Source organism: Dunckerocampus dactyliophorus, chromosome 11 (assembly GCF_027744805.1).
Source record: "Dunckerocampus dactyliophorus isolate RoL2022-P2 chromosome 11, RoL_Ddac_1.1, whole genome shotgun sequence".
NCBI classification, from domain to species: domain Eukaryota; kingdom Metazoa; phylum Chordata; class Actinopteri; order Syngnathiformes; family Syngnathidae; genus Dunckerocampus; species Dunckerocampus dactyliophorus.
The window spans coordinates 188,982-216,819 of record NC_072829.1 but is presented as its reverse complement, the minus strand read 5'-3'; the positions used below and the strand labels follow the sequence as shown (position 1 = coordinate 216,819).

Here is a 27,838-nt window from a genome sequence, read left to right as displayed (position 1 = left end):
AGCACTAATCATCAGTCATGAACTGGCTTGATGCAACAGTATTTGGTGTATTGTGCAAAAGATGCTGACACTCCCACATTGGCTTTCTATTGAAACCCTTGCTCACAAATCTTCACATGTTGCTATGTGAGGAAGACACCCGGATGTGCAATACTTCGTTTGCATGGAACTCATGCTCTAGTCTGCCTATTGTTGAGGTGCCTACTTGCCAGTAGGGGTGATCAGCACTTTTTGGCATGTAGTAACAGCCCTCCTTCCTTCCTTTCCACCCCCTTCTTTCCTCTGACGCCTGTAGCCGAACTTGAAGCAGAAGTGCGGGCTGCGAGTTGCATACTCCCAGGCATGAGTGCTGTTTAGGCGATGACCGTTGTGACGGCGCCATGAACCCAGAGGAGCAGACCGTAACGTGGTTAATATCGCTGGGGGTGCTCAGCTCACCCAAGAAAAACGTCGCCGATCCGGGGGAGTTCTTGAAAACCTCCCTGAAGGATGGCCTCGTCCTGTGCAAGCTGGTGGAGCGACTTGTGCCTGCCTTCACTGCCAAGGTGAGTTATGGAGAAAAGTTATTGCAAAAAAGATCTATAGCCCACTATTGACTAGGAGCAGAAGGGAGGGGTCTGATGTCAACACAGACAACAAGTCAGCGTAGGCCGCCTGTTTTTAAAGTTTAAACTAGCTATCTTTTTCATGACTTAATTATTATAGCTGCTTAACTAAACTTTGAGCCAGTTTTCAACTGTTTAAAGAAAATGTTTCGCATTCTTGACACGAGTGTGACTTGCCACCAAAAAAACAGGAAGTCCTTTCCTTAAAAGGAGTATGCATGGGTAAGGACAGTTTATTTACAGTGTATATACATTATGCAGTGTGTTTTTTCGATGTAAAACGTGCCTGGAGATGGGTAAGTCGATAGCAGTTTACAGGGAAGAGTTCGTCACTTCCTCCTTGAAACTGCTTCCCGATTCGACCTCTTGTTTTGTAAAGATGGCGTCACAACAGGAAATCGCTTTTTTCAGTGCGTAAAGTGACTTTTAAAAACAGTGCTTGCATATCTCTAACACGCAACGGAAGCATCAATTCGTACAAAGACAAATCGCGCCATTTCACAGAGGGACAATCCTCACAGTTTTCCATCCCAGAATTCGAACTGTAATATTTTATTTTGAAAGTCGTCCGCATAAGCGGATGTTTGTGTCTGTCGGCGGTAATTTGGCGCTTCAGCGGCATTAATCGTTTATGTCTCCATGAAGGGGACGCTGATAGACACCATGTTTCATAAACTTACATTACAATAACCACGATTGCCGAACTTTAAATGCTATTGAGTTATACTAAATGCCACAAGGTTCGATTTGGGGCGTTTAAAAAGTGTCCACACATATATTTGTATTATTTCGTGTGTTTGTGCTCTCAGTACTGCCCGGATCCCCGAACCGAAGCTGACTGCATAGGCAACATTCGAGAGTTTTTAAGAGGATGTTTGTCCTTGAAAGTGGAGGTAAGTTATACATATTATATATGTCCATAACCACCTTTTCGTTATTGTTAGCCCTATTAGCCCAGCGCATGTCTCCCCTGAGTGGACTTGTGTGCTTGTTGTATCGTGTTTCCCTCCATGTCTAGTGAGGTGAGACACGAAGACAGAAGATAAGCAGAAACAACAGCTTTGTGTTTGAAATGACTAGAAAACGTTTCAGTGTTTACTTCACTGACTATTACTGCTTGTTTGCTGATACTGGCCAAAATCCTTCCAGATCAGAGTATATGATAGCAACACCTGCACCAGCAGTTAGGAGCCACCTGACTGGACGCTCATGTGCTACATTCAAGACTAGCTGTAAAGTAGGAAATATCCTACTTTGGGCTTACAAGGTCCCAGTAAAACAAACATGAGCGACCATGATAAGTTATTTTGTAAGTACTTTTGTGTGTGAATAGATTTGACTTTATAATTATCATAGTTGAGAGCTGAGAGTCTGGTTTTAGTAGGAACACCTCACTGTTCTATATCGAGGTTGGAAATGTCCAATTTCCAATTTTTTTCCAAGCACCATATAGTTTAGTTTAGTGGTATACTATCTAGTATATTGGGGCTCAAAATGTCGTACAATCTAGTTAGTAGGTTGCAAAACCTACTAAAGCTAACGCGTGACAGCAAGCAGTGGTACTTCTGTAACGGGCGCCAGCCATTGAGGCTGTGCAGACATACACTGGTAAACCCCAATCCCTGAGTCACGCTGGACGTCGGGTTCACAGTCTGGGTTTTTAGCTCGATAGCTAGTGCTCTCGACTCTCATTCTGCTGACCTTGGTTGGAGTCCAGGGCAGAACACGCAGTCGGCTGAACCACACACATGTGTGACTCTTGCAAAGGTAAATATTTTTGAGGTGGCACTTGGTGTAAAAAATTTGGTCTAGTTGTTGGTCTACTTGTGAAATATTCATATTTTGGAGTGGAAACACCCTGAACAGTGCTGAATATGTCTAAATGTTCACTAATATATACAGCAAAACTGCATTTATTAAAATATATTTGATGAATTCCTCGTCCTCACCTGCTATACGGTGTCACAAGATCTTGCCAGATTAAAATGTGACAAGATTTCTCGTTCAGAAAAATATCAGAATAATGTCTCGTGGGCACTAGGCCTGGGATGAAAATAAATAAATAAATCAATGAATTAATCACACAGTAAATGTAATTGAACACAATAATTTTGCCAGCATCAATATACTGCCATGTGCGTGCGTGTGTTTTCCTCTCGGCTCCAAACAGGCATTGCTTTCCGCACCTTGGCACATTTGTTCCCGAGAACAGCAGCACAAACGGAGTGAGCCCTTTGTCAGTCATACAGTTTCTTTGTGTCAGTGGGTGGAGGCGGGGCCGCGAGCATACACACAGAGTGCAGAAGAGTGTAACGGTACAAATGATGTGAGTGGATTGCAATTTATTCTCATATTTTTTTAGATTAGTATTTTTCTTAAATGTAATCTCGGACACCCAGTCCCGTGTATCATCTTGTCTCATGAACTGAGTGTCTCATGACAACCCTAGTCAATAATGTAGAAAATATTGTTGAATTACGTTGGAATAAGCCCACAGTGCATCCTGAACCGTGCTGGAAATGTCTAAATGTATGCCAAACTGCGTTTGGTAACAGAGGATTTTGCTATATGAGTGAAGAATATTCACAAAATAGTTCATTACATAGGGATATGATATGGTATCCTACAGTATTTAATTTCTTTTTTCCTACAGCATCAAAATCCAGAACAATAGGATATTAGCGATGGCATTGGTTAGGGATAGATGTACTCTTGTTTAAGTTGAGAGAGAATGTATCGGAATATAATGGGCTTGAATGTGTGTTTATTAACGAATGGTAATGTTTCTTTTTCCAAAAACAATATTTAGGCGCACATCTTCCAATATCCTGTACGTATTTCGGATTTTCTCTTTTTTACACAGGGTCAGAAATACTGATAAGGCCATGTTCTATTAACTTCTCATCAGTGATCATGATTGGCTGCAGCTGGTAGTGTCTCTCTGGCTGCATAAAAGGTTACATTGGTGTATGTAAACTTCTGAGCGGACTGTATGTCCTCTGGTGCTGTATGCTTCCATTATCATGAAGGGAATGTGTAGCAGATGTTGGGAGTGTCACACCGGACAGTAATGTCTCCCTCCCTTCCCTTCCATCGTTATAAATAATCTGGTCTGGTTTGGAGTCACATCATCTGGTTTGTGCCAGTGGTGAAGTACTCGCTGTTGCCCAGCTGGCTTGTTATGTCTGGGAGGTTCCCCCCTGGTCCCCCAAGCCCATAATTAGACCTTATGAAGCCAGAAGCTCATGGCCAGCCAGTCTGAGGCACATCTTTTACTCACTGATGTCCCATCCCATCCATCCATCCACTTTCTATGCCACTTATCCTAATTAGGGTCGCGGGGGTATGCTGGAGCCTATCCCAGCTGACTCCGAGCGAGAGGCGAGGTACAGCCAATGGCAGGGCACATATAGACAAACAACCATTCACACTCACACTCATATTCATACCTATGGACAATGTAGAGTCACCAATTAACCTAACATGCATGTTCTTGGAATGTAGGAGGAAACCGCAGTACTCGGAGAAAACCCACGCACGCATGGGGAGCTCACTGATGCCATCATGCCTTTTTCTTTTCTCCTCCTCCTTCAATATCGCAGCAAATATGATGACTGCTCAAAGAAGACGGTCATACTGTTTTCACTTCTGCACTTGGTTGAAAAAAGAGGAAGTAGCAGTAACAGCTCAAGGCTCCTCTTGTCTTCTTGAATGAGAAGATTTATTAGTACGTGGTCACGATTGAGCTTCAGTTTGTCTTAAATCTGGCAAAATAGGGGCTGCTGCTCGTTCACCAATATGTCATGTGAGCTGCTGCGGTTATGGATTGCCCCAGTTTGCATGGAGACACAAAAACACATGTGGAGGTGAGCCAAGGCCAGGCAAGTGATTCTAAATAGAACATGGAGATAAAGCACTGCAAGGATATTGATTTGGACTTCATGCCTGTACGTTCCGTTAGCTGAATGGTAATTAACATTTTTTCATGTGTTATCTGTACATTGGCTAGCCACCAATCCACTCCAGTACCCCGCCTCTTGCCCAACGTCAGCTGGGATAGGCTCCAGCATACCCTAGTGAGGATAAGCGGCATAAAACATAGATGGATGGATGACAACAGAGAGGTTGTCTTGGCAGGATGTAATGATGCTCATGAAGAGGATGTGATGGTCTCCACTCTCTGAGACCTGACAACTAGCTGCAGCACTCCAACTCTATATTTAAGATGTTTTATTTAAAATGTGCAACCATATACGCTGAAGGAAAGCAGATAGCTGTGTGAGACGCTGCAAGACAGCAGCAGTGTGTATGTGTGCGTTTGTTGTGTATGCATGTGAGCAGTGAGTGTGTTTTATTATGGGCTGCTAATTCGCAGAATGTAGGTCATGCTTAATATGTCTGTCGTTATCAGCGTGAGGGCCATTTGTGCTTCATTGTTCGTGCAGCCCATTGAAATATTTTTTCTGTTCACGATGTTTTGTGCAGGGGTTTGAGCCTGAGTGTTTGTACAGCGGAGAGAATTTTGGCAAAGTCCTGACCACTTTGGTGGCTGTCAACTTCGCCACCCAAGGTAAGAGCTGGACCGTCCTTCACCGACCTTCCCCGACCTTCTCATAATGCCTTGCAAACAAGGGGGCTGCGGTGATTTTACACTATTGATCGCTCTAACAGTTTTCCACATTTAATCAATTATTCAGGTGGGCTGTGTAATTGTCAAAGGAAAAAAAAACTCATCAGCGGTAACGGTGACTTCTAACTAATTTTTGTGGACTTTCCATCCTCAAGCACAAAGTTGTTTCTGAATAAGAAGTAAAAGCCAGCACAGACCTTACATTTCACCAGGCTTGGTTATTACAGTACCATATGGATATACTTTGGAGTAGCCGGTGTACAGCTTGTAGAGCAGCATAGATTTGAAAATGACTCGACAAGCACCAATACACTAGGTCCCCAACTTACGAACACCTGACGAGCAAACATTCGCGGATACGAACACAAGCCGACTGGTCTATATTTTAATTTATTTTGCCTTGTAGTCGCTCAATCAGTATTTATACTGCTACTGTACATGCTTGACCAGTAGAGGGCACTGTGACACTGCTAATGGGACCAACAGAGGCAGCGTTAGAGCTAATAGGACCAACAGAGGAAGAGTTAGACGCTGGGGAGATAAAGCTAAATGGAAAGCTAAATTATACAACCCGGACGGTGCGTGTGATTAAAGTTTATGAAGAGTTAATAGGCCTGCTTAATTCTACACCACCCACAGAACACTACCTCTTTTAGAAGAGTCTAACGACAACGATTTGTCCTTTTTTTCAATAACTCCCCCTCCAACTCCACCACAACGACGTATGCTCGACCACTCCTCTTCAAAGGTAAATAACATTTATCATTACGTATTATTATATCACTTTTATTAGTTTTTTTCATTAATTATCCTGGTTTAATATTACTACTGCATCCAAACTCATATTTACATACATACACACACATATACTGTATATGTATACACGTACATGTAGTACCGATATCATTGGTAATACTACCTTTTCCTCTACATAACAATTCGACATAAGAACGGTCGTCTGGAACCAATTGTGTTTGTAAGTTGGGGACCTAGTGTATTGTCTTAAGTGAGTACCATGGGAATGGTCAAGCATGGGGGGGCTGCATCATGGTCATGGTCTAGGGCTACACGAGTGCTGGCTGCGTTTCAATGAGAGCAAACATGAATTCCAACATGTACCGTGACATTGTGATTTGTTCCCTTGGGAAAGTTTCTAACTTTTCTAACATGAGGAGCCCAAACACACCTCCAAAATGATGAGTGTCTTGCTACCAAGGTTGAAGGTGATGGAGTGGCTGAGTATGTCTCCTGCAGACCTCAACCCAATCCCCAAGCAGAATTGTGGAGGAGTGCAAGGTGTCTAACATCCATCAGCTCCACCAGTGATGTTATCTTAGAGGAGTGGAAGAGGATTTCAGCAACAATCTGTGCAACTCTGGTGAATTCCATGCCCAAGAGGATCAAGGTAGTGCAAGATAACAGCTTTGAAGAAGATAAATGAAGTGTACTGAAGTGTAGTGCTTGGTAAAACAATGCAATATAGTCCTTTGTTCCTGTTGGTCAATATGTCCCATGCAACACTTGATCATGGTGATTGTCTTTACTAGTTGTGGCCAGCTGGCATGACAGCGTGCCATCTTTACCTCCTGAGCTGGATACATCCTGACATCCTTTGTTGATAAGTGTAAATGAGGGCTTGGTGTTAGACAGAATGACTATGTGAAACTTAGTATGAGTTTATGGCCTTGAGAGACAGCACACAACAACCCTTCAAGGTTCTGGACCTCATTTCTCTACTCATGAATCGTTTTTTTTTTTTTTTTTTTAATTGGAGCAAACAGGCAGAAGAAGTCTCTGTTCATTTTCTTGTTCCAGCCTCAAAATGATTTTGTCAGCGCTTTTTCCCCCTTTTGTCAGCTTCTTATGCCCGTCACTGAATGCTGCTACCAAGTCTAAGCTATGCCGACACACTTTACCCACCTTCCTGTTTGTTTTTGTCTGTCTCATGCATGATGTCCACTCTTAACACTTGAATTATTTGAATTATTTTGTGGAATTCTTGAGTCTCAGACCAAATGGCTATGACCTGTGAGGTTCCCCAGGGGTCAATCCTGGGATCCCTATTGTTCAGTCTGTACATGCTTCCTGTAGGCCAGCTAATACACGCCTGCAATGTGTCCTACCACAACCATGCAGACCACACTCACATCTACGTGTCACTGAAGGCGGTGAACATGGTCCTGTAGATTTACTTTGTCACTGCATCAAACAAATCAGTGTGTGGATGCAAAACAATTTTCTCCAGCTAAGCCAAAACTGAAATCATTGTCTTTGGCCCACAGAAGCAAAGAGAAAATGTTATTAGCCACCTTGAGATGCTTTCTCTAAAACCCATCATCAGGTTAGAAATCTAGGCGTAATAATGGACTCAGATCTGAACTTTAACAGCCAAATTACACAATGCTGCTGCTGGAGTCCTGACTAAAAGCAGGAAATATGAGCATATTAGTCCAGTACTCAGGTCTCTGCACTGGCTTCCTGTGGCTCAGAGAACAGCTCTGCTTGTGTACAAGTCTTTCCATGATCTAGATGGCCAAAGTACATCTGTGACATGTTAGAGCCACATGAACCATCTTGGACTCTGAGAAGCTCAGGGACAGGTCTACTGCGGGTGCCCAGAGTCAGGACTAAACACAGTGAGACTGCGTTTCAGTTTTATGCTACCAAGATGTGGAACAGTCTTCCAGACGATCCTCAACATTGGCAACGTTCAAATCCAGGCTGAAAACAATTGTATTCAACTTCACAACTCAAACTATTTCATCTGCACTATTCACTTTTATAGTCATTTGACATTTTTTATATTTTGTGGGATGATTTTAGGGAATTTAATGTCATGGTTTTTTGATTTATGGAATGATGTTATGAAGTGATTGTACCCTTCTTTTCTGTAAAGCACTTTGAATGATCTTGCGTGTGAATTGTACTGTAGAAATAAACTTTCCTTGCCTTACAAATGTAAAAACAAATCATGATGAGGACAGTAATGACGAATGATGTGAATGTTAGTTTGTGCATGTCTCATTCTCCTGAAAACATTGTAGACATTTTTACATGTGCTTGGATAAACCCTCATGGAAAAGTCACACTGTGCTCTCTTATTTATTAGCATTTATGATGGCGAGGCTTTGTCTGTCTTCCCTCAATGAACCGCAGCTCTGTCAGTGCCAGAAGCACTCGTGCCACCCCAGACCATGCCACGGAGGCAAGACGCCATGATCTTGCTACTCACTTGTGTTGCCAGCTATTTAGAAAAGAATGCCTGTGTGTTGTCAGTGGATGGTAAATCGACACTGCTATACGGGTTGTACACTGACTGCTCTAAAGGAAGCAATTGACTCTGCTAACACAAGTATTGTATATGTTGCAGGATTCTGTGTGAAAGCGGCAATACTTGACTTGATCGGGTTGTGTGTAAAAGGCAAAGACAAATAATGTGCTAATTAGCTAACACTAATTCATGTGCTAATGTTGCAGCAAAGAATAAAAGAGTGTGCATATTGTGCATCCACAGACAGTGCTGCAGAGAGGTCATGTCAACAACCCGGCACCCAATCTCTTAGTCAGTCCTTGCACACGACCTCCTCTGCCAAATCCAAAGGCTCTCTGCGGCGGCAGTCCAAACCAGTGGTATGCACCGCCGCCTCTCCTCTCCTTATTCAGCCATTAGGCTCCACAAATGCATGAGGTATAAGTTTTTAGCATTTATTTAACCAGGTTAGTCCCATTGAGATCAAAGATCTCCTTTACAAGGGAGACCTGGCCAAGAGGGCACCAGCATAGTCACATTAAAAACAATAAACAACACAATATTAAAAAAACTTGCTCACATAAAACACTGGCACACAGACAAGGTAGACTGTAATGATTTCACCAGAGCTTTAAACTCATTCAGTGTAACAAGGGCTTGAAATCGAAGTTCAGATTGTAAATTATTCCAAGCATTTGGTGCTGAAAACCTAAAAGCTTTCTTGCCCAGTTCAGATCGTACTCTGGGGACGACAAATTGTAGAGTATCCATAGATCGGAGATGGTGACTTCCATGTTTCCTTGTTAAAAGACAAGACAAATAGGAAGGAGTAATGCCCACAATGCTTCTGTAAATAAACACCTACCAATGACTGAGGCGTCGGGCACATAAAGATGTCCAGTTAACTTTGGAATAGAGTATGCAATGGTGAGTAAGGGGACCATATTTGGTGATGAACCTCAGTGCCCCGTGGTACACACTATCCAGCCTGCTAAGACAGCTAGCAGAAGCATTCATATACAACACATCTCCATAATCAATAACAGGCAAAACGGTTGTTTCCACCAATTTCCGTTTCACACAAAAAGAAAAGCAATTTTTGTTTCTCAAGTAAAATCCTAATAAGAGTTTCAGTTTTTTGACCAAATACTGAATGTGCTCCTTGAAAGACAAGTCACACCTTTTCAGGAGATGTCTGAGAACGGCGGGGGCGGTGGTGTTGGGGGTAGTGGCGGCCAGCTGGTGGTGAAGGCCCGCTTCAACTTCAAGCAGAACAACGAGGATGAGCTATCCTTCAACAAAGGGGACGTCATCGCTGTGACGCGGCAGGAAGAAGGCGGATGGTGGGAGGGTACTCTCAGTGGGAAGACGGGCTGGTTCCCCAGCAACTACGTGCGTGAGGTCAAGTCCTGCGGTGAGTTGATACAAAATACAAACACAAGACTGCTGTTGGACTGTATGATCTTTATTGCCTCCTCTGTAGACAAACCAGTGTCTCCTAAAGGAACCCAGCTGACCAAAAGCTACTACAGCGTGGTGAGTTCACACTGGATGCTTTCTTTTTATTAGCATACAACACCACTTGATATCTCAAAATGGACAGAAATTGTCTCTTCGGTCAGTTTTTCTCATTCTGGTAATGTACAAAAATCTCCACTGGGCTGAGAAGCTACACATCTTTTTGGCTTGTTGTGATTTCATTAACATCTTTCATTTCATCATTATTATTATTATTTATTATTGAAATGTATTATTTATTTCAAATGTTACATTTGGATTAAAATTAGAAGAAAAAGGACAACATTTTTAGTCTTTTCTTTGTGTTTGGTGCTTGCTTATTGTTTTAAAATGCTGGTTGTATTTATTTTTTGCAGCAAAATCAGACATTTTCAGTCAAATTAGAAGCAAAATTTGGTTTGGTGTTCTGGTAGTGGTTTAAAATGGACATTTAGACTTATTGTGTGTGTTGCAGGTGGTACAGGACATCTTGGAACACGAGCGAGAGTTCGTCAAAGAGCTGCAAACGCTGCTGAGTTGTTACCTGCGACCGTTACACACCAGTGACAAGTAAGAGACAGCCTTAAAAAAAAACAAACAAAAAAAAACAACAATTTGATGATTATAATCGTTAGCAAGTCTTTGCATGTAAATGCATATAGACCTTGTGTTAAATGTGAATCTAATAAACAGTCCACTGCCTCTTTTATACACTTAATCTACACATGTGGAAAAACTGAATTTGTATATAATCTTGGCTTTATGTCTTCTTCTGTGTAACCTTGTTATTATTGCGTCTGCAGGCTGAGCAGTGCAGACAGCGCCACCTTGTGTGGAAACCTGGAGGAGATACTCACCTTCCAGCAGGGCTTGTGTGCCTCATTGGAGGAATGTGCAAAGTAAGTCTGACTGAATATTTATGCAGCAGGTTCATCATTAGGCACACCACCAATTAGATAACCAAAAGTGTTATGCAGTCCATTTTTTTTAATCCTGGGAAAGGCAGGTCGTAGATTTGATTGTCCAGGTGTGTTATCTTAATAGACATGTTCCTCTCTCTTGACCCGAGCTTGACTTGAGCTCCACTGTCACCACAGAGTACCAGAGGGTCAACAGCGTCTGGCGGGATGCTACTTGAATGTGATGTGTCAGATCAAGTCTCTCTACTTGTCCTACTGCTGCAGCCACCCTTCGGCCGTCTGCATCCTCACTGACCACAGGTAAGCACACGCAGCAGCGTAGGGTAGCATGTCATTGAACATTTGGAACATTGGCTCTCAGATTGTGCAAGGGTGCCTAATGTTGTGTCTGATGAGTGTGCACAGGAATGTTTTTGTCCCGTTGCAGTTAGTCTTAACGCCACTGGGTGTCAGGCTCACATACAATATGGTATACTCTCATGGCATAACTTGTATTGGATGGTGCCCATGCTGTCACGAGGACCGTAGTAGTGGCTCCATCACTATTAACTTTGCATATGCACAGTGGTGGTTATGCCGCCATTTTATAACACATCTGTCTTGGAAGACACTACTTGATTGCGCAGTGTTACCTAATGTTGTGTCTGGTCAGTGTAGAAACAGGTGGGCTTTTTGGTCATCATGACTCCATAGCATATGAAGTAAGTTCACACCCTATGTAGCATAAAAGGTCATATCCTTTGTGATTTACTATGTTAATTAACTCTCATAATGAAGTTATGTATAGTCTGTCAAAAAGGTGTTTTTATTAGTTGTTCTGTGGGCTCTACGTTGCTTATAGCAGGTGTCCCCCCAAGACCCACATTGGAAATGTGGTGTATACATAAACTAATGCTAAACAACACAACAAACATGAATGAAAAAGCCCTTAGCCAAGAAATTGTAGGACTGGCTGATGATCAATAAACTTTTCATCATGAATACAGTATGGTTGACAAATGACATACAACAATGTAACATTAAGCAGTGGGACATGAGGACACGAATGTTAGCAACACTAGCTAGCATAGCCAAAGTGCTAACATTGCACTCCCATTTGAACAGCAACATAATGTTAAGTTAGCCTATTTGCCCACATCTGTAGCTGACTGACAGTTGGCAGAGCGCCAAGCTGTATTGTAAGATATGTAGCGAAGCGGTCATAAGTCGTGTTTATGAATAGTCGCGAAAAGCCAAAACCTGAAAAGAGAGTGTTTGAACGCATCAAAGGTGGCACAAACAAGTGAGGAAGATGATACTGTAGATATTTCTCACATTTGTTTTTTATAAACAGGCTGTAAGGAGACTTATGACTCTTAGAACATCATTAAAAAGACATTTTTATAAACATTACCAGCGAGGACCTTGACAAGTTCATGGAGATCCAAGGAGCCAGCGCCCCAGGCATCCTTACGCTGACCACCAGCCTCAGCAAGCCCTTCATCAGGCTGGACAAGTACCCCACCCTGCTGCAGGAGCTGGAGAGACATGTGGAGGTATGTGTCATATATGGAGGAGGGCAGTGGTTCCCTAACCTTTTACAGTCTGGTAGCCTTCAGACATGATGTACCCCTTCTCCTGCATTCTTCAAAAAAAAACATGAACCTTTTATCTTTGTTTACTTAAGATATTCAGCATCGTGGAATGGTTCATTCTTTTTATAGTCATTTCAGGTGAAAAATGTATACTTCCAAGGTGACATTTTAATGAAGTTAGTCATGAGCACTGCTAAATAGATATGATAGAATAGATTTAAATAGAAGTTATCATCTTACAGATCTTTTATAAATAGATACGTAATCATCCTTTTATAAATACATAAGCAATCATCCTACATGTCTTTTATAAATAGATACATAATCATCCTTTCATAAATAGATAAGCAATAATCCTATGTAGCTTTTATAAATAGATACGTAATCATCCTTTCATAAATAGATAAGCAATCATCCTATTCACGATTCAAGATTCAAGAGAGTTTTATTGTTATGTGCATGGTAAAACAGCAGTTATACTATGCAATGAAAATCTTATACTGTTCATTCTCCCAAGAAAAGAAAGAAAACACAAGAAAGAATAAGAACATAAAAAACATAAACATATATACCAATAAAGTAAGCAACAACAACACAAGAGACATTAATACAAATAAATAAATAAATAAAATGCTATGAGTGTGTGTGTGTTGCGTGCGGCGTGTGTGAGTGCTTCGTTGAGAAGCCTGATGGCCTGTGGGTAAAAGCTGTTTGCCAGCCTTGTGGTCCTGGACTTCAAACTCCTGTAGCGTCTGCCTGACTGTAGGAGTGTGAATAATGAGTGTTGTGAATGTGTGCTGTCCTTGATGAGGTTGTGTGTTCTTCGTAGGACTCTAGTTTTATAAATGTTTTGCAGTGAGGGGAGGGCTGCCCCAACAATGTTCTGTGAGGTCTTGATCACCCGCTGGAGTGCCTTCCTATCATGTGTTGTACTGTGCCTGGCTGCTTGGCCACCAGATGGTGGCCCGACATCCATGGCCGTAGGCCAATGAAGTGCTCTGCTGGGAATAATGCATTATGGGAAGATGTTTTTTATTTGAAACTCGTATTGGTACTCTCTGAGGTATACCTTTTAGAGTGTTAAGTTGCTGTGTGATGATTTTAGCCTTATATCTAAGATGACACCATGAGTCAGACAGTTATACTGACTAATGTCCACCTGCGGTTTCTGATTTCCGTTGACAAGCTTGTTGTGAGTTTAGTCATAGCTCATGATGGCCACTGTCAAAGAGCTCCCTGGTCCTCACGGATTCGTGCGTGCCACAATATGTCTTTTTTATGGCATAGACATGCCATATGTACAAATTTGTTTTTTCCTCTAAATCTAGTGGGTGTGGCTTAAACACCGGAATGTACGGTATTTATTTATATGATGCATGCAGAGAAATGAACAACTTAATACTCTGTCTGCTGTCTGCTCCATTCTCCTTGTGCCATGAGGCGTTCAGGCATACTCGTAATTGTGTGTGTTAGGTGTTAGGAGTGTTAGGTGTTAGGTGCTAATTGTTTTTTATTTTTATTCATGTACCCCTGTCACAACTGGCGTAGCCCACCCAGAGAAGAAGATAGAAAGGTATCAAATGTACTTGCAACACTGGAAGTGAACAAATGTATTGCAATTGATGTGGAACGGATGGGAAGTCGGAACATGTACAACTGTGACTTGTGCTATGTGATGTATTCCAATGTAACGTATATGCACGTTGAAAATCAATGAAACCATGACCATTATCCAATGCTAACCTCTTTGCCTTGTGTTTTATGTGCTGGCCACAGGAAGCTCACCCGGACTTCCTTGACATTGTAAAGGCCACGGCAGCATTCAGGAGCTTAGTGGTAAGTGTGTGGTTCCCAATTCTGAAATGAGCAATCAAATAGAGTTTCAGCTGTCCTGTCAAAGCGAGTTGCTCACTGTGTCGGTGAGAGAGATCTGTAGACGTGAGCAAAAGAGGAAAAGCTTTTCAATTTCCTCAGCGAAGCAGCACACGTCCTCGTAAGAATACACAATGAGGTGATTCAGGCAAGGGGAAGGAAAAAAAACATCATTGTGACTGAAATGTGCACATCTTGTTTAAACTTTGCAGGTTCGGAAGGTGTGGTCGGGTGGGCCGGCTTGAAGTGTGACTTTGCATGTCCTTACGTGTTCTTTTGCAGTGGAAAATGGCAACTTTTACTGTGTCGTTTTTCCTTTTTGAGTAGGAGGTGGCCCTGTTAAATGTCTGAAAATGTCACCAAAATTGAAATACACTGAATATGATATATTCAATATTGTGTTGTGTAGAATGACTTTTCTGGGAGGACCTTCAAGTCTGACCAAAATAGACACCAGTGAAAGCATCTTGTACAAGTTGTAAGGAGGCGCAATTAATGCCACATCACAGCCTCTGTCGGCATGCCCAGATCTCTCAATTTGGCTCAGTATTATTACATTAAGCAAGCACCACTTTAGGTGTTTGTTTGTTTGTTTGTTTGTTTGCTTATTTATTTATTTATTTATTTATTTATTTATTTATTTCAGTGATTGTGAGTTAACATTAGGTCAACCTCAATCAAAGAACACAATGTCTTTTTCCACAAGAAGATCAAAGATTAGGCAAAAAAGCAGGATCATAGGATTGACTAATCATGCAAATTGCTTTTATTTATTCACAATGTTGCTTGCTAGGGGATATAGTACATGTGCAATCCAAATTATTCAACCCTCATTCTGAATTACATTTATTTGCAAACAAATGTCATTGAAGCTATTTCATTCAACAATTTCAATATCTTTCATATTAGAATTTCTAATATTAGAAACTTACAAAAAGCAAGGTAATGGTACAAAAAAGCCATTTAAATTGGTAATATAAAGATAAAAAATCTGAAAGATTTGATGTATAATCTCATCTTTCGGTCATATTGACATCCATAATGAATTAAAAAGACACATTGTTGTTGTACTGTGCCAAAGCATTCCATGATATACTAACATAAGAACATTTAGGCATCTCAAGTGGATGCCAGTATCCCTCAGACTTGCCATTCATGATCTGATGATGTTTTTACTCAAGATGCAGAGCCAGGACCTGCGAAAGCGCAAGAACCTGGAGCTCCAAATTTTGTCAGAACCGGTCCGCGACTGGGACGGGGACAGTATGAAGAGCCTGGGTCATGTGGTCTACATGTCCCAGGTCCACGTGAGGAATGGCTCCAGCAAGGTGAGCGAGAGCCATAGATGAAGGTCACCCGGCCAAACCATTTGTAAGATTTAGCTTCAAAAGGCTAATTGGCATTAGCATGAGCAACTACTTTCAGCTCTTATGTTGCTTGATAATAGCAGGTTAAACATATGATGGTCCAATTAATACTACAAGGTACTTAATTACCTAAACTGCAAACAGGATGCGTCTGTGTAGGCTCTCAGTCATGCAGGAGTTGTCCAACGAGGGAAAGGCTTCTTGAGACGTCATCTCTACTTCTGAGAAGAAAGTGTCAGATGTTTCGCTCCTCATCCAAAGAGCTTCGTCAGCCCACTCTTACTGTATTGAAGGCCTAGGCTACCAGCACTTGTTAGTTCGCTAACGAAGCTCTTCGGATGAGGAGCTTCACTGTCTGGAACTCATGTTCATTTGTGTAAATCCATCCCCAAATGTTCTCCATTGGATTTAGATGAGGGGAACACACAGGATGGTCCAAAAGAGTGAAGTGCAGCGTTGTCCTGTTGAAAAAGCCAGTCATTACCACACAGACGAGATTCATTAACACTGACGTGTCTCTTTCAGGATAAAGATGAGCGCTACTTGATGCTTTTCCCCAATGTTCTAGTAATGCTGTCCACCAGTCCACGGATGAGTGGCTTCATTTATCAGGCAAGTGGTGGTTTCATCACCTGACTGAACCTTGATGGATTGCACTGAAAGTTAGGTTAGGTGAGGTTAATGGTACCCAAAGGTAAAGTTGTTTTGCAGCCAGCAAGATGAGGACCTCCCTTAACATACAGGGAAAAACACAGACATGCCATAAAAAGAGGTGAACTTTGACATAATATTATTATTATGTTTGTCTAGGGAAGGCTGCTGCTGACGGGCACCACAGTGACGAGACATGCAGAGGATGCAGACAGTGCACACTTTGCATTTGACATCACAGGTTTGGATCTGAAGCACCGCTGCAGCTTCTACAAGACACATGCAGCCTTGCCAGAAGCGCTCTGTCTTGACTCTGATTACCCTGAAAGGAAGTGTGTGTGTTGTGCAGGAAGCATGATGGAGCGCATCACAGTGTTCTGCAGCAGCGCCGCAGAGCTGCAGGAGTGGCTCGAGCACCTGCAACCATTTAGCAAAGGAGGCAGCCCAGCGGGCACCATCTTAAAGGTTAAAAGACACATGAGCACATAAAGCACCATGGATCCCACACCATACATAACCCAGTGTGTTGTGGAAAACTGTTATCACTGACTTGGTTTATTCCATGCAGAATGTAGAGGGCAAGTCAGTGAGCATGGTGGGTGCCCCTACCCATATGTCTCACCTTGGCAGTCTGGGTGGCCTCAGCCGTGGGCCCCTGGAGCCGCCAAAGATCAGCAAGCCCTGGTCGCTCAGCTGCCTGCGCCCAGCACCGCCCCTCAAACCCTCAGCTGCACTGGGCTACAAAGAGGTAGGAGCAGAACTAGCGGTGCCTGAGGTGTGATTACAGTAGTGAAGAACATTCAGTTAACTGCACTTATAACCTGCTCTGCTCTTATTATCCTCCCTTTAGTGGTTAGGCATGTGTTATGTTAGGGCTGGGCGATATCAAAAACGAGCATATCGTTCATATCGATATAGACTGCATTTGATACGGAGGTCTCATGTTTCAAGATGGCGCCGCCCGAGTGGCAGCTAGTTACAGCAGCTCTGTATTTTCCGCAGCGTTTTTAGTGGTTAATAGTGCATTATTTGTACTTTCTTATTGTTTTTTTGTGCCATTGTGTGGATGTTGAGAGGCTGTCTTGGTTGACACGTCTCTTCAACATGACGTGGAAGCCAGGAGGTACCCCTGGATTGGCAGACCAGGGTGGTCCCCCTTTTCAAAAAGGGTTGAGCAGAGGGTGTGTCTCAAGTACAGTATAAGGCTACCTGGGAACAGGAGGTGCAATGTGGATTTGGTCCTGGTCGCAGAACACTGGACCAGCCCCTGTGACCCAGACCCGGATAAGCGGAAGAAGATGGATGGATGGATGGATGGATGGATGGATGGACAAAATAAATGCCTTCAGTCTAATAGGTGCCTGGTACCTTTTGCAGTTCAGTACACACGTCTCCTGGCCCCAATATGAGCAAATGCTGTTGGTAATTCTTGCTGTTGTAGTGATATCGAGCTCGTTACTGGTTACTGTTGGCAACATATTCGGAGAATATTTATTCCGCCTAGAAAGACTGCTTATGAAAACACCTCCAAAAGGCTCCAACAAGGTTCAGTGGTTTTCTATCCATGCTGTGAGCGTGTAGTAACAGCTACATTCATCATAACATGGAATACTTGTAGCATTTTGGCAACTTCCTTCCTGGGTGCATTGATTTGGCCTGAGGCATTGTGAGTGAGTGTGTGGTGAAGCTAGTTGCTAGTCGCGAGGTGTCACTACACCAGTAGCGTACTTCTTGGGTGTAACAATGCTAATAACAATAATAATAACAATGTGGTTCATATGCAGCTGACATTGTGGAAATGGAGCCTTGTTGGCGCTTTTTAGAGGTTTTTTTCAGAAGGCTTTATAGGAGGAATAGGTGTGTCCTATCACGTGCATTCTGAGCTAAGTCTTTTTGTCTGTTTTTATATCTTTAGAGCGCACCGTAAAGTGTTCATGTCTCACATAAGGATTGGGGGTGATGGATTAAATTTTCCTTTAAATGGCGCTCATTAGATTATGCAGGTGTACCTAATATAGCGACCATTGACTTTAGACTTGTATTTCTTTGCTTTTTCAGAGAAAAGTCTCATGTTTGGTTTCTCTTATTCCATTTGTGTACACTGAATTCCTCTTGTACGTACTTATAACTACTTGCATGACTTTACTAAGCCACTGCTGTTCATTAATAAGCAGTAACCTTAAATTATGTTCTAATCCCACAATTCATTGCCTTTCTCTCCACCACACAGATCATAGAGGATGTTTCTAGGGTGTGATAATATTATTTTATTTTTATTTTATTTTATCTCCATCACATCCTTCTCCTGTCATATTTTCATGCACTTTTTCTTCTTTCTCCACTTTTTGTTGTCTGTAGAGGATGTCTTATATCATGAAGGTAAGGTTAGAATTCTGTGTGTGTCTCTCTTTGTGTGTGTGTGTGTGTGTGTGTGTGTGTGTGTGAGAGACTTCACATTGTGGTTTCCTGTTAAAACTTGCATGTCTGCTATATTCTGGGTTTCCTGCACTAAATGTTCCTTGTTTCATTAAAAAGAAAAAAAAAAACAGCAGCTCCACTATTCAGATTGACACAGATAGACTTTGTTCTGTCAAAACAAGAACCTAACAACCTGTAGATTTTCTTAAGCCTATCTGATGCCAGATGACGAAGGTTGAAGACCTTTTAAGCTGAAATAGATTGAACTTTTAGGTGTGGTTTGGTTGGTTTAGAGCAGGGTGGACAGCCTACAGGGCAAGAGCCATATATAAGAACATATGATCCCACCCTTATTGCTGAAAGTAAGGAAGGGCCTTGTTTAAACCCACTAAATGATAATAATACCTTGGATCAAAGCATTTCCTATGGCCGTTGGAGGACTTTATATAAAAAAAAGCAGCATTATATCTAGAACTTATATACTCTGCGGTGTATCAGTTAACCGTTTTAAGTCTTCACTTTTCAGCTTTTTAAGGTGCTTAGAGAGGAAAACTGCACAAATACTAGGAAACCCCTCCCAACTGGTTGATGAATTTATCAATCAGCTGGGCTTTCATCATCTTAGTTGGGCCTTTTGGACTTGTATGCGTCCCATGTGGGAAATGTTGGGGGACATCCCCTTTTCTATGTTCATCAAGCTCTGGGTGGATGAGTTTGGTGTGGAAGAACTTCAGAGCCCTGACTGCAACCCCATCAAACTAGAGCTCTCTTAGCTGAGGTCTTACCTCGGGAATATTCCCTTCAGTATCTTGTGGATTGCTACATGACCCAATACTTTTGTCCATACGGCCATAACTCCTGTAATGATTTGAGTGTGAATAGCTGCATCTCGGTGGGAATACCTGCCTGCTTTGTGTTTGCTGTGTGTTTGTTTGGAGCCTTGGCTTTCAAGAGGAGCGTAGCGTCGCTAGGAGACTCACTGGCTGTATTCCTGCTCTTCCAGGACTCCAGCAAGAGCCCACGGCCCATGAAGAAGTTCCTGCCTGGAAACAGGAAGAAAGAGAGGAAGCCATCTGATGATGAGGTTCACACCAGGAAAAGTAGGACTTACTTCCTCTTACTGTACAACATTGGCAACTTCTGATGTTTGTTTGTGATGACGGGTTACATTTAGAGGGTTTTAAACCACACTTGACCCTTCAGGACTCTTTCAAGATAATTCCTTTTCCCCATAGCAGAGAATACAAATACAGATGATCCGTCTCTGTTGTGCCATGCAGAGTGTTGACCTGAAGAGTTAGCTGGTCTATGTTGTGCCATGTGCCTGCTCAGTGGCCGCTTGCTTTCCCTAATGTAAAAATGTGTGCATGCCTCCGTGCACATTGCCATTGCTTGCACATTTACTTCTTAAGGCCGTCACACCTTGACGAATTAGCCAGCTTACGCCAACGTATGAAAAATTTGGCCAATACGCTGGCGTACGTCGAATAAGTTATGTGTAAGTTTTGTATAAGTTAAGAGCACGCGGAAGCACGCCGGCATACGTCGTAGTACGTCCAAGTCGTCCCAAAATTTTTCCAAACTTTTTGACGTATGTCAACGTATGATTCATACGCCCCGCATCCACGGGCAATAAGTGATGCGATTGTTGATGCTCGTTCACACACGTTATTTGTAAGTTACACACAAGTCGTAATACGTCAACATACCTTGAGACAAAACTGAATCTTCTTGCCTCTCTTACGTTGGCTGAGAGGAGATAGAGACCGCTGGGGATCTTCAAGCAAGCGTTGGATGAGAGGAGATGGAGTGCTGTTGTGTTTGCATTAGCGCAGGGGTCTCAGACTCGCGGCCCCCGTCTTAATATGAAAGATTAATATTCGTGTGGCCCACAAGTTTGATATGAATGACACTTGTTGTGTGCGGAGCTGAACGAAACAATCACGGTGAGGTATATGGTTCTCGAGGGCGGGACCTCGGCTGAACGAACCAATCATGGTGAGGTATATGGCTCTCAAGGGCGGGACCTCGGCCGGGCAGTAAGTCCAACGCCTCACCGCCTTTCGCTCATTCATTCATTCCTCCACTCAGCTAGGCAGAGGAGAAGCCGTGAAGCCGCTGATTCCGCTCGGCGCCGCTACTTCTCCGCCGATCTATTTATTGGTATTAATGTTTCTTCTGTTCTTATTCATTTTCTTGTGTTTTCTTTCTTTTTTTGGGAGAATGAACAGAATAAGAATTTCATTGCATAGTATAACTTCCTGTTTTACTGTGCATATGACAATAAAACTCTTGAATCGTTGTGAGTCGAGTCGTTGTGATCTGTGATGCAGCCTATGTCTGCCTGTCGCGATCTCCATCATGGCCGATGGCGCTCAGAGAGCTGCTGTGCGTTTGTTCTTCTCCGAAACTCCGACCTATGTAACAGTGCACTTTTAATTTCTCCTTTTATGTGCAATTACACAAAGATGGGTTTGTTTTGATACACCTTTACAGTACATTACTTCATGGATGTCTTTGGCGCTTCCTGCCCCCCTCCTCCTATCCCCCTTGTTTCTGCTTTTCTTCATTCATATTTCATATTCATATTCCTTCTTGCCTGTTTCTGTAACCCTGGGGAAGAACGTATGCTTTCTCCATATTCCACTTTTCATAATCTATCATTAATCTCCTTTACATACTGTCATCCATCCCTTTTTGCGGCCCAGCCTCAACCAGACTCTGCCTCCAGCGGCCTCCAGGCAAATTGAGTTTGAGACCCCTGCATTACAAATTACACTAACAGTGCATCAAACCATGGGCATTAAGAATTAACAGTTGGATAACAAAAACACGGAATGGAACCAACCTGAGGGAAAGGCGCTTCTGATGGAGATGACGCAGGTTCTAACGCCTTTCTAACGCCTAATAATAATTAAAAAAAAAGTTGGTTCCATTCCCACTGTCACAGTGTCCTCTACTGGTCAAGCTGCTAATGCAAACACAACAGCCTCCATCTCTTCTCAACCAAACGCTTGCCAAGAAGATACAGTTTTGTCTCAAGGTATGTTGACGTATTACGACTTGTGTGTAATTTACAAATAACGTGTGTGAACGGGCGTCAACGATCGCATAACTTATTGCCCGCGTATGCGGGACGTATGAATCATACGTTGAAACATACGTCGAAAAGTTTGGTTCATGCACCAAATTTTCGTACTTTGACGTACTACGACATATGCCGGCGTGCTTCAGCATGCTCTTAACTTATACAAAACTTACACATAACTTATTTGATGTACGCCAGCGTATTGGCCAAATTTTTTATATTTTGGCGTAAGCTGGCTAATTCGTCAAGGTGTGACAGGCGTTGGGCACGTTGGGCTGTGAGCATAACGTGAGCACGTTTTTATGATGGTAGTTATGTTTCTTTAGCGCAGTGGTTCTTACTTATTTATTTTCATGAAATACTACTGAGAACCTGATGATATTCCTTGATTTATCTGTACAAACTACTGTATGGGTTGCTGACACCAGCAGTCTGCATACAACCACCTAATTATCAAAACAGATGAATAAAATGAGCTGATGACATCTGCAACAACTGAAACCAATTTCCAAGTTTTAGTAAGTGTGTTGTGTTGTGTACAGGCACGGTGGCTCTGGAGGAGGATGCTCAGATCCTGAGAGTGATTGAGGCCTACTGCACAGGAGCCAGCCTGCACTCCACTAGCACAGGTTAGTCCAGCGGGCAGTGCCCATCCATTTTCTTCAGTGTCATTGGGGAGTTGGAGCCTATCCCAGCTGACCTGTCAATCATAGTCAGACAACCATTCAACCAGTATTAGTCATGTTTTCAGACAACATGGAAACAGTCCGTCTGAAATGGAAAGAGTCAAAGCAGCTACTGTGAGGCTTGACCGTAAACCATATGCACCACCGTTCAGCCTCCAGGGCATTTCTGACTCTCACATCTCCACACGTTAATGTTTGAATGGTATGTTTATGTTTTCAGCAGTGCGTAAAGAGTGTGTGCCTCAGGTGCTCCTTCCAGAGGAGGAGAAGATCATTGTGGAGGAGATGAAGAGCAACGGGCAGACTGTCATTGAGGAGAAGTAAGAACACCAACGCATCACTGATGTTCCTTCCACTAATAACCTTGAATAGGAAGTCAGATAATAATGCTGACACTGTCAGATACAGTACCACAAGTAAACGCAAGTACTGCAACAGTCAGGCAAATATGAGAATATTGATTGTTATTGTCTGCAGGGCTGTTTCCAATATTTTGGTTAAATGAGAGAAACAGCTTATAGGCCACTAGAAACAAAGTAATAAACATACTACATACATGTTTTTATTGAAAGGTACGTTAGTTTGCATTCATTTGTCCTGTTGTGTCCACTATTTGAAGTACAGTGCTTAGGGATGAATGATATTTATTTTTAAAGTCCATACCGATCACTTCCTGCTTCTCAAGACTGATACGGATATTTTGTATCTTATATTCTATTAGTTTTTACATTTGGATTTCTTTGTAGCTTGTGCACACCTGGTGGTAGGAAGGACTCAAACAAGTAGAATTTGACGAAGTGGAGCTGTATATTTGTCCTGAGTAGGCCTGTCACCATAAAACATTTTCCTTAACAATAATTGTCCTACATATTATTGCAGATAAACAATAATATTGTCAACCTTTTTTGTGGGCATTTTTTTATGAATGTAATGATAATATATGGCATAATAATGCCAGTATACCGTATCTAAAGCAATAGGCTTTAATTTCTCAGGAGTATTTAACACTGTAATTGGAATGTCAAGAGCTTTAAAATCAGATCAATTTAACAAACAAACAACATAATAAAATAAACCAACCAAAAAAAAACAGTGAAAATAATATGGACTCACAGTCTCTTTTAACAAAAATTGCACTTAAATAAAAATCACGATCACAGCCAAAAATAAAATGGAGTATCAAGTCTGTGTAAATAAAATGGAATGTGAATAAATAATGAACATTGGGTATTATTCTTGAACAGGGACATGAGTAAATGAAGCTATGGGGTGATGCCTGCTGTTGCGCGGCGTCATGCGGGACACAGAGGGACCAAGTAATGCTGGGGCTCCTTCATGGATGCAGGAAGTGGTGACAGTGCATACCCATGCAGGAACAATGCACGTCATCTATACTATTGCCGTGCACTAGACGTAAACACTACTTGATGAGGTGTAAATAAGTGTGGTCAGTTTGTGCCAATGCGCACCATTTTCAGTGCCGGGTGTGTAATTTATGCGTAACCAGAAGGCAAACAGTGCACTAACTCATCTTCACGCTGTTCAGGCCATAAATACATAAATAAATCACACACATGCAGAGGCAAAATGCTTGCAAGCTTAAGCACCACTTTACTTGCACCACTCTGTGTGTGGACTGGCCAGCAGCCCCACCTCCACCCACAGTTGGGTGTGGAAGCAATGAATTGAAATCAAATAAACAACATGAGTAAAGGCATCATAAAACCGAGTTGGGAGAATTCTAATGTATAAAAGTAACATTTCAATCTTTGAATTGATTGGTCAAATCCTGATGTCATGCAAACAATGGAGGATTGGCCAAATGAAAAGGTGTGTGGCAAGTGTCACTTAGTATCACTTGAAAGCTGAGAAGCTCCTCTGCTCCGTGCAGATCCTGCATGATTGTCCCAATATGTCATCCAATTTAGCTAGCACAACAAATACCGCTTTTCTACTTCCACTATGCTGTTTGAGCCTATCCCCATGCTTCTGTGAACTCACTAGTAAGAAATATTCCTAACGCTGTTGGCATGAACTTTATACATGCAATTAGCTCCATTTTACCCACCGCTGGGCAAATACGCTCCAAGAGGTTAAAGTTCAGGTAGCAACATGTTAAGTGCTAAATATCTTCATCTATTTTTCTTCTTCCAGGAGTTTGGTGGACGCGGTTTATGCTTTAAAAGATGAAGTTCACGAACTCAAAAAGGTATTATGTTAGCATGCACCAATGGCTCTAATATTGTTTATCTACACGCAAATGATTGCAATCACTGTGGTATTACAGTATGTTAGCGTGTATGAATGTTTATTATCATGCTTGTACTGAGATGTTTGTAAAAATAATAATAATACTATAGTGGCCACTAGAGGGAGTCTGCAAAAGTGGCCGCTATAGACAGGTGGCCTCTATAGACAGGTTGCCATCCAGTTTGAATGTTGATCAGTAGAGAGAAAAAAAAGGGGGGGGAATAATAATGTTGACCAGTAGAGGGCACTGTGGGACTGCGGATAAAAGTTGTACAGCACTACTACGCTTGTTATTATTATCCACGACCCACAGAACAAAGCTGTGATAGTAATGTCTTACGCTTGTTTTTAATATTTTACTTTTTATACGGCAGAGTGACATTACAGCTTTAGTTCATCAGGAAGTGACAGTGGGCGTCCCGAGCAGGAGAGCTAGGCTCAGTTCTAGCTGTGAGTTTGGAGAGAGTTGGGAAGTGTGTTTATGTTGGCGTGGATGTAAAGTCCTGCAGTGTTCTCCGCTGTTAATAAAGCCATTAAAGTGCATCGGCGACGTGAGTCTCTCCTTCCCCACAACAAGCAGCATTACAGTATTGACACACATTGTGCACATTGTCTCACACCAGGAAATAAACGTTGTCACTTGTTACAGGCATTGCCTGGACAGCTATGTAGTGGGGCTTGTTTAACCTTTGCCTTGTGGGCAAGCAGGAAGGAGAGACGAGACGTGTGTGTGTGTGTGTGTGTGTGTGTGTGTGTGTGTGTGTGTGTGTTCTGTGTCCTCTCTGGTGGCCGCGTTCAATAAATAAAGTTGGCAGAAGCAACAGGAGAAGTTTCCTTCTTTGCTTCGGAGCTGAATAACACCGACAAGTTAACAGACTAGTAGCGAACGGAAAAGAAGACAGCTTTTTTTTGTGTTGGATACAGAAGATGAGGACTTTGATGGATTTGTGGATGAGGATTGATCAAAAATAACGTGAGTACATTCTAAAATACTTCAATTAAGGACAGCCGAACTCAGTTTTGCTCCTTTTTTTATTGTAGCGTCGCTGGGAGCACGTCCTGTTCCCAGCCTACTTTGCGGTAATGTTTTGGTGCAAATGCTCTTAAAGTTACATGTTTGACCAGGAAATAGCAAGCTCAAAAGAAGACGGCTTTTTTATGTGGAACAACTGACAGTTTGTGTGGATCTTGTGAATGATTGTGACTGAGCTAGGACTCAGTAATTAAAGTCTACACACGACGGCTTCATTGATTGAAAAACAAAAGTTTTTCGTGCATGAAGCTTCTACTTGAGTCGGTAATTTGGCCGCTATATGCGGTCAGATATTGACCAAGGGAGAAAAAATGGGTGGCCGCTGGCCGCGTTGGACAGGTGACTGCTATACACAGGATCTATAACATGTACATTTGCTGCAGGGGATTTTTCAGTGGCCGTTCTATAAAGGTGGCCGCTAAGACAGGTTTGACTGTATTAATAATAATGACCGTGTGTGATTTGCAGGAGAACCAATGGATGAAACATTTCCTGGAGGAGGAGCAGAAGTCTCGCAAAGAGCTGGAGAAGGTGGTCCGCAAACTAGCCAAGCAGAAGAACGACTGCACGTGGGATGATGGGGTTGGTCATTGAACACATCCAGCAGCCAGACTGTGTGTGTGTGTGTGTGTGTGTGTGTGTGTGTGTGTGTGTGCACGTAACACACACACACACACACACACACACACACACTTGAAATGCATATGGACATGATTCTAGCATGTCCTTACATATGTCCCATGTTATTAATATAAGCATAATGGTAGCTGTCCAATGGAAAGCATGCATACTTTCCAGCTGGACAGTTTTACTTGCTTGTGATTGGACGCTATGTCATCACCAGAACGTCCACTTGCATTTTTAAGCTTAAAAGCAGGACGCTATGGAGTTCTGTTACCATGGCAACTATTTCTACACTCTTAGCGTCATTTTTTTTTTGCTGCCAGGACCCTCATAATGGGAATAATAATCAGCTTTCATAGTGTTTAGCTTTTCAATTCATATCAAAAGCAGCAAGAATGTTCCTTAAGAGGGGTGTGCAACCTGTGGCACATTGGGGCTTTTTGGCTGGACCACTATGCAATTGTAATAAGACATGCTCACAATGTATAATAGGAAACATTTGATTTCATTGTTTCATTGAGATACATTATAACCAAGAGAAAAATAATGCTTCTTACTTACTGGAAAAATCAATATTCAATAATTATAACATATATACTATAATGATTTTTGGATTTTTTATGCATTATTTATTTATTGTTTATCCATTTGTTTGTGCTCACTCTGTGGGAGGTGCAAAGAACCACAGGAAATATTCTTAAGTAGGATTGGAGGTGGTGCAAAGGTAATATTATGAATGGTTAGCTTCAATATGTAGCTTTTAGCAGATGCAACCTTGAGGTCTTCCATGGAGGATAAAAGAGGGGGTGTGTAATAAAGCCTAAAAGGTGCCTGCAGATGAGCTTTTTCAGAGCAGTGCATGTTTTCAGTGATAGTCCAAGGATGCAATAATTGACCTTCTCACTGCTGTGCATGACTTGTTATACTGCACAGCACATCGTAAGAGAGCAGTGCAAATACACCTGCTAACAAAGGTTGTATGCACTTGTACCGTGCACGTGCAAACTTGCAGCTAATAAGAATAATAATTGTGGGTACGAGGCAGCATGTTTTCAGGTGTAAAGGCAATCTTACTTCCTGTGTAAATACTTTCTTAATACCCTACAGCCTCACTGAGCACTTGTCTTCATCTCCACCTATTCTTTGAAAAATTCTATGCAATTATGATTATTATTATTATTATTGTTTTTTTTTTTTTCTAAGCACTCTGTACTTTACTGTGTCATTCTTTTATTAAAAATTTCCTATTCTAAACCGAGCAGCGTCACTGAAGGTGGAAACATTCCTATGGTAGACGTGTTGACGTGTGTTTTCCCCGCAGCATCTCTCAAAGCAGGAAATGCTTTTTTTAACCCAGTGTGGAAGGTTGTGTG

At 42.1% G+C, this 27,838-nt stretch overlaps 1 protein-coding gene across 9 annotated transcripts; it reads left to right on the top strand.

Moving 5' to 3' along the window:
• The first annotated feature begins 133 nt into the window (after nt 1-133).
• arhgef6 (Rac/Cdc42 guanine nucleotide exchange factor (GEF) 6) lies at nt 134-27,723 on the top strand. 9 transcript variants are annotated; one of them, XM_054792832.1, is made up of 23 exons: nt 134-545; nt 1,415-1,498; nt 5,091-5,175; nt 8,750-8,865; nt 9,674-9,899; nt 9,969-10,021; nt 10,458-10,552; nt 10,786-10,881; nt 11,080-11,202; nt 12,299-12,437; nt 14,253-14,312; nt 15,530-15,676; nt 16,241-16,327; nt 16,526-16,607; nt 16,716-16,831; nt 16,935-17,114; nt 18,725-18,745; nt 19,788-19,884; nt 22,415-22,501; nt 22,779-22,878; nt 24,713-24,767; nt 26,310-26,440; nt 26,522-27,723. In XM_054792832.1, exons 1-22 carry the CDS (start codon nt 381-383, stop codon nt 26,433-26,435), a joined length of 2,340 nt encoding a protein of 779 aa, XP_054648807.1. In that variant the 5' UTR covers nt 134-380; the 3' UTR covers nt 26,436-26,440; nt 26,522-27,723. The 9 variants fall into 9 exon arrangements, 8 of the variants coding, with proteins under 8 accessions (XP_054648807.1, XP_054648808.1, XP_054648806.1 ...); XR_008572968.1 differs by lacking the exon at nt 24,713-24,767; XM_054792833.1 differs by lacking the exon at nt 26,522-27,723 and having other exon boundaries at nt 22,782-22,878; nt 26,310-26,503.
• The last annotated feature ends 115 nt before the right edge of the window (nt 27,724-27,838 follow it).

Excerpts from the sequence above, each read along its gene's own strand:
- arhgef6 (XM_054792832.1), top strand. The coding sequence starts at position 381 with ATGAACCCAGAGGAGCAGACCGTAACGTGGTTAATATCGCTGGGGGTG. Across the intron at positions 10,882-11,079 it reads TCATTGGAGGAATGTGCAAA|AGTACCAGAGGGTCAACAGC; the intron begins GTAAGTCTGACT and ends CTGTCACCACAG. Across the intron at positions 22,879-24,712 it reads CAGACTGTCATTGAGGAGAA|GAGTTTGGTGGACGCGGTTT; the intron begins GTAAGAACACCA and ends TTCTTCTTCCAG.